This window comes from Cystoisospora suis (assembly GCF_002600585.1).
Source record: "Cystoisospora suis strain Wien I chromosome Unknown contig_7026, whole genome shotgun sequence".
Lineage (NCBI taxonomy): Eukaryota > Apicomplexa > Conoidasida > Eucoccidiorida > Sarcocystidae > Cystoisospora > Cystoisospora suis.
In genome coordinates, this window is record NW_027159813.1 from 1 (window position 1) to 6669 (window position 6669).

The window sequence follows — 6669 nt, forward strand, 5'->3', positions numbered from 1 at the left end:
GTTTGTCGCAGAATGTCTGCATGAAACCAGCAGCGTCTGTCGTCACGTCAGAAGATAGCAGTCTTGATACTGTGTCTCCAGCGGCACCGCCGGCAGTCACAGATAGCTTGTGCCACTTGGTCGCAGGTAGGCCTTTTCCGGGTATACTCAGAGCGGCTCATGGTTGTCCCTGGTGCAGTGGTTGTGAAACATCTTCCGGCGTCATCGGGACCAAGGAGAAGACGTCAAGGATGGCAGGAGATTTAAAGAGCAGGACACAACATTGCATTGCGTCCAATAACTTCGTCTTTTGAATAACAAGAATGTTAGGCTGGTCTTCGGCATGCGAAGAGCCTCCAGAAGGTAGATGGTGGGTTGCGTGTCTTTGCCGATCAGCCGGAATCAGCTCGACGCACTGGAACAGGAGAGAGCTCAGCAGGAAACGCGCGCGCGGCAGCTGGAAGAACGATCTCGAAGTGCGCAGTTGGAGATTATGAAGCTCCGTGAAGCAGCGACTGAGCGCGATTCCCTGCGTGAAGTTGTTGAGGTGAGAAGGGGGAGTACTCCGCAAATCATGCTGTTGGCACCCGAGAGCCGCGTGTTCCACGGTGATACCAGAAACAGCTGATTTTGAAGGCAAAACCGTTGTGTTCCCGCACCGGGCTTTCCTTAAGATTTTTATGGCCGCGGCTCATTAGGGTCGCGTCGGGAACGCCTAAACGCCCGGTCTGAGATGCATCGCGGTCGATGTAAGGAGTCCAAACCGGAGGGAGAGTCGACTCAGTCGTTCCTGCCCTACCCGTGTCGTTCCAGAGCATACGCAGTCCCGCGGATGTGTTAGAACAGCTGCTGGCAGTCTGTGTGATGACTCGGGGAAGGAGACAGGTCCCCGGTTGGAGGATTGAAAGGGAATCAGCACACTGCGCTTACCTCAGTCTGCTCGCGCCCTGGCAGTTCTGAAGGGTTCCTCGGACACCGTTGCTGGGGCGAATACGTATCCGTCTGTATTCTTTGGGTCTTGCTGATGTGCCTGCTGTGGAGTTATCACCGAGTAAACGACTGGCTGAAATGGACGTTCTTTCTTCTAGTCAGCTGCAGCTGCATACAGAAACCGGACAGTTGCCGTCTATGGAAAGGGGCTTACACTCAATTACGGGAGCTGTGCTATCTCCGTATTCATCCCCGTAGTCCAGATTTTACGTAGCCTGTAGCGGCGCGAAAAGCCGAACTGCACGCGACCGTGTAGTATACCAGCGGTAGTCCACGTTGTATGGCGTACGGTACTGGCCGGCAGTGAAGTCAACAATCCCGTTTGCTAGCGCTGGGGGCTGGAAGAAGCAGCTCTGAAGCTGTTGTTACTCATGGGTTGACTTGATCGCGTCATGAGGTTACCTCGAATGCGCGCGGCTCTGGTGTTTTTTCTTCAAGGATCAAAAGCGCCAGCTCGAGGAAAGCCAACGGCAAGTAGAAGGCCTCAAGCAGCGCTGCGTTACGCTGGAGAGGTAAGCCTTCTTTTAGTTTGCGTGGGTACTCCTGGGGTGAGGCGGGCAAGGAAGAGCTTTGCCGGAAAGTCCAGAACCACTCAGAACACGTTAGTGTAAGCTCCTCAGCTACGCTGTGAGTTCCTGAGCCGCTGAACCGGCGCACACTGGTTTTACCTCCACTTTGATTTTGCTCTCGTATGACGGCCAGCCTGGTGGTCTCCCAAAGAATGTCGGGGAGGCTGGTGAATGCGCTGCCGGAGATGTCCATAGTGTCGACTCAACGTCGGGGCGGCTCACCTGTGTGCACCCGAAATGTCTGCGGATGCTATCTCCGGTCGGAGATGTGGACGCCACGTTGCTGGGCTCCCCCGCGCCCCGTTCAAGTCTACGCACTCATGTCTGGCGTCGACGGGTGCGTGGGTGTATCGCGCTAGCAAACATAGGTTCTTCCGGTGTAGGTGTGATTTTGTCCAGGGTGGGGATACTCGTGTGGCTTTCCCGCGTGGGGGACGAAGACAAGGCCTCTAGTTCGTTGTTCCCTGCAAACCGAATTATCGGGAGGCAGCTTCTGGATACATCGATATGATTAATTGGATTACCTTGATTCAGACGTGTATGTAGCAGACGCACGTGCGTTGCGTGCATGTCACCCTGCAGCAAGGCCGCAGCGATCTCAGTGCGTAGCTCCGGAAGGTTCCGCGACTTGAAGTCAACTTCCGGAGGGTCATCGGTGCCTACCTCGATTGGCGACATGGGCAATGGTCCGGACGAGACAGGATCTGCTCGTCTCCGGTCAGTTGTGGGGAGACCGAGCAACTCGGATGAGTTCGAGGATCTTGCTGTCTCGTTTACTGTTGCAAACGGGCTTGAGGTGAGTCTTCGCTCCAGTGCGTGCCTTCCCCTAAGTGTCATGGCACTCAAATTTGTGCGCATTTGCTCTACACCTACGGGTACCTCCACCTTTGAGGGGACATCCACACTCGCCGTCTGCCTCTTTGGTTTGGTGTGACCGGTTTCCGGGGAAGTCTCGCCAGCAAGCGAGAAGCGTCGCCCCGTCGTTAGTTGCATGTACGCGAAAACTCAATCCCGCCTCGTGTACTTCAGTTACTGGCTTTGACCTCTCAGATTGGTCCTGGCGCTTGATCGACGTTATCGCATTTCTACACGCGTATTTCGGGGCCCTCGCAGGCATTTCGGGTACGTGGGTTTTGACCACTCCTTGCTATCCGTGCATGTACAGGAAAAGGGATGGGAAGTGGCGCACCAAAGGAAAAGGTGAAGGTCGTCTTGCTTTTACTCACCACGTGTACAGGCTCGAGTGTGTCTTGCCTTCTCTCAGGCCCTGGGGCCGCCACGGTACAATGGCGTGCGCGGCTGGTGGATGCGATGCTGCAGATGCTGCCCGCGACGGAGGCGGCGCGGCTACATTTCGGACTACGCGCCGTCCCGCTGTGTCATTCAGTAGCTAGCGTTAACGGACACGTCTTGAGCGCGTTCGGTTCCCTCAGTGTAGCTTCTGCCTCCCATCAGTTCATCCTTCAAAGCGCGGAACCGCGAAAAGCTGTGGAGCGAAGACTACCCGGAGGAGTAAGTGGTTTCTGAGCTCGGTTCGCTCTGGCCCGCCGGGTTTAGACTGAGAGGGCAAGAAACCAGGCTGCTTACTTTGGTTCATTGTCAGGTGCGTAGATATGACTCCACCTGCACTAGCTTACCCCCTACAGATGTGACAGCATGCATGCGGGCCCCCGATGCGCGAGCTGGATAGGCCAGTGGCTGCGGCCGGCAAGGCTTTCTGTGATGTGCGTGGCATTTTTTGGCAAATGGGTCTTTTTGTATCCCGGAACGTCACCGTCACCGCCGAAGTGGGCTCGCGTTAGAATGTGGTGAAACCCAGCTCCCCTTCATATGACGGCACCTGGCGCCGGCAGATTGCTTGGTCATTGGAACAAGTGTAGAGGTGGAAAAGTCTAGTAAGCGCTGGCTTGACACCCGTGTACATCTCCGTTACCGGCTGAGCCTGTGCAGCGCACTGAATGTGAGCCGCAACCTGACTGCCCATATATCCGTGCCACGCACGGACGATGAACCATGACTCATTCAGAACCACCCCGCAGGCTTCCAGTGGTGCTGGAATGCACTTTAGCCTAGCGTGCCGTGGCCTAGGACGTGGTTGAAGGGGTGTTTGAGAGGTAGTGTTTGGGGGCTTTGGGGACCGGGTGGTCGGTTGCAAAAGCATTGAAACCAACCCGCTGTCCCTGAATGATACACTTCGCTTCCCGCCATAAGTATATTCACACTGGCGACGCACGTGTGGTTGACGCGCCCAGGACATTTTTGAACTGAACGTGAAAGGGTGTCGCGCATGGAGAGCTCGGTTGCTTTTTCGAATGTCCACAGCACAAGCCTGCTATCCGGATCCCGCGCCTTATCGGTCTGGCTTGGCATCCCGGAAACTCAGCACGAATGCCTTAGCCAGCAGAGTGCCGTCCGGCCGTAGCTATATCTAATAAACTACGCACCGACAGCTAGGTCATGAACTGTCCATCGCGGGCCGGCGTGGTCCACATTCCGTCTCCCGGCTAGGGAGACCGGTCACGTCCCTACCCCGTATACGGTTTTAATCCTGTCACACATCAGATGCAAATTTTCAACGTGCAGCATGCTGCAAGCGCCTAACATGCAAAGGACCAGGCGACCGCAGAATCCCGGCGCCCTGCAGCGCTGGCCCCGGTCTAAATTCTACGGGACGTGTACGATGAATCTTGAATCACACGTTCCTGACCATAGGAGGGTCGTCAGGCGCCGGACGCTAGAGAAATGAAGCACGTTGGACAGCGGTTCTCTCAGCCCGCCCGTAGGTCTGCGAAGGCGCTGCGCGAAACCTCGGAGTCAAGGACAATAACCTCCAGGCCGACTGAAGGGCTGCCCCAAGACCTGCTTACAGGCTTCACGTAGACAGAGGCCCGGGGGAGCAGCCATCACGCAGGGCAGGCTGAGGCGGTATTATGTCCAAGAAGCACCAAATCGGAGACGACTCTCGGGTTTGAAAAAAAACGATGGTACAGAACAAGTTCAGCCACAGGAAATGTGACCTGTGGGGAGACAAAGCGTTTGCATCGGGTCAGGCGATACGAACATACACTCGCAGAGTGGAACGTTTGCTTTGCCGCTTCGCAAACACCAAAACACATTGCCACGGGATACGACGGAGAGTGAGGGGCCGGAACCCTGAAGGGACGCAAAATTTCATCCCGCTTTCCTTGTGCTCGCGGCATGCTTTGCCGCTTGCCCTGGAAGCTCGGATAGCGTTTCCTGTCCGTAGGGCTCTTCGCCCTCTTACGTAGTCCTGCCGCCGTCGTCATGCAGGCCTGTCTGTCTCCGAAGCAGGGAAGCCTGCGCCTCCAGACGCGACCCTCCCCCTGGTATTTCTGGGGCTTCTTCCTGTTTCACTTTCTTGTCCCATCTCTGCTCGCTGCGCGGACAAGCGCTGCCAGCGGCTAGTGATGGGACACACTTTTCACACGATCTGTGTACACAGCACCCCCTAAGGTGCACGGCCGTCATTCGCTGTTTTCAAAGGTCTTACAGCTGCCCTGCTTCGGAGTTCGTCACCACTTTCTTGCACAAACTCATTGTCAGTAAACCCTGTGAAATGCCTTCTCTCTTCTTCCCGATCGTGCCGCCGTCGTGATGTAGGTCTGCGGGTCTTCGACGCACGAACTGACCGCCATACGGCAAAAAAGCTTAAGAGCACCAGGTTTGCCAAGCCTGCTGCCAGCACTTTCTGGCGCGGCAGCGGGACGAGCAAGCCCTCTTCGACAGACTGAAAATACTTTTGCGACCCACACTGTTTCTTAAGATCCTCGAAGCGGTCGAGCTCCGGGTGGTCGGCGTCACGATTGTAAATCCAGTGCTCTTTGCGGATGCGAGGTAGTAGTGCCGTCCAGACATCTTCGCTCCATGGCCGGCCCGTTGCTGTCCGAGCGGCTGCCTCTGCATGACCTTTGAAACTGTTTTCCAGCGCCTTCTTCAAACAGCACGGGCGCGCGCCATTGACTGCCCCTGTGACGTCCACGGGGTTCTTCTCCAGTGTTTTTAAAACAATTTCCACGGCGTTGTTCGTTTTCGGATCGGCTGGGCTTTGGAGCGGGGCTGACTCAGTCGTGTCCCTTGCACAGCACAGTGGAGAAGCAAGAAGGAGAGATGAAACAACATAAAACAGCAGCCCTACCCGCGGAAATGCCGCGTTCTGGCGGGCTGCTCTCAAAGGAAGACGCCCGGAAGGCATCGTGGCACCGAACGAAGCGGCACGACAAAAAGTGAGAGCCAGTCCCCGTCAGCACTACACAAGGCCGTTCAAAGCTCCTTTCGCTTGGAGCCTCGTAGAAGCCAATGGTAATAGAAGCCAATGGTAATGTGCTCACTGTTCGCGCCAGTACCCCTTGTGGGAATCCGCCCCGTGATGATGCACCCGTCTACAAGACATGCCAGTGTCGCTTCACGGCTTCCCGCGAACAACGGCAGGTGCATGTTTTATCGAAGCAGCCGCAGCTGCGGGTGGCACGGAGGCACACTAGGTCATCGAAACCGCGAGCATCTTCCCAGTCTCCGGTGGTACACTGGGGCTCAGATCGTTAGCCTTCTCAACGCTAGGGCTCCTGGGCGAAATTCAGTGCTGTCCTTTATTGTGCCCCTGCTGCTGAAACTGCAAACACCTCCCTCACGTCAGGAATTGCTACGACGGCCCCTAGTTTCGCTCACACGAACACTTCCTGGCACAGCACTAGACGACACAGAACCTGTGCTCGCTGGACGGTTGGAGCTCCCCGCTCGCACCCAGCAATCGCTGGCAGCCACTGCGCGTAGCGGTAACACTTTCCGGAGGTGTAGCGGGCGCCTCACGGCACACCCCCACAGACCTCAGGGCGCCGTGTAACAAGCCTACGACACGCCGTGTCACTGCAGAAGAAATTTTGTCCCCGTGTTTCCCCAACATACTGCCCGCCACACCGCGGCCGTCAGTAGGACGTCTCTCCGCGCGGTTATGAATCCCGACGGGCGAACCGAGGGATACTCTTCGCCTGCTCCACAGGCGCAGGGCCTTCCCCAACTGTAGTGCAGCACGCTACAGCCACGGGCGTCCTAGCACGCTGCGCACTGGTCCTCTCCGGGCAGCCAGAGATTTCCGACTAGGGGGCAACAGTCC

The 6669-nt window shown here is 56.6% G+C and overlaps 2 protein-coding genes across 2 annotated transcripts; one reads left to right on the forward strand and one right to left on the reverse strand.

The window, feature by feature from the left end:
- On the forward strand, positions 1 to 3488 carry CSUI_010266 (fyve zinc finger domain-containing protein). Its single transcript, XM_068070371.1, has 4 exons — positions 1 to 526; positions 1408 to 1481; positions 2121 to 2334; positions 2803 to 3488. The coding sequence occupies exons 1-4, from the start codon at positions 347 to 349 to the stop codon at positions 2926 to 2928; spliced, it is 594 nt and encodes a 197-aa protein (XP_067917652.1). The 5' UTR covers positions 1 to 346; the 3' UTR covers positions 2929 to 3488.
- Positions 3489 to 4581: 1093 nt separating this feature from the next.
- On the reverse strand, positions 4582 to 6595 carry CSUI_010267 (uncharacterized protein). Its single transcript, XM_068070372.1, has one exon. It carries the CDS (start codon positions 5749 to 5751, stop codon positions 5008 to 5010), a length of 744 nt encoding a protein of 247 aa, XP_067917653.1. The 5' UTR covers positions 5752 to 6595; the 3' UTR covers positions 4582 to 5007.
- Positions 6596 to 6669: the final 74 nt, after the last annotated feature.

Coding starts and splice junctions, on each gene's coding strand:
- CSUI_010266 (XM_068070371.1), top strand. CDS start 347: ATGGTGGGTTGCGTGTCTTTGCCGATCAGCCGGAATCAGCTCGACGCA. Junction 527..1,407: donor CCCTGCGTGAAGTTGTTGAG/GTGAGAAGGGGG, acceptor TTTTTCTTCAAG/GATCAAAAGCGCCAGCTCGA. Junction 2,335..2,802: donor CTGTTGCAAACGGGCTTGAG/GTGAGTCTTCGC, acceptor GCCTTCTCTCAG/GCCCTGGGGCCGCCACGGTA.
- CSUI_010267 (XM_068070372.1), bottom strand. CDS start 5,751: ATGCCTTCCGGGCGTCTTCCTTTGAGAGCAGCCCGCCAGAACGCGGCA.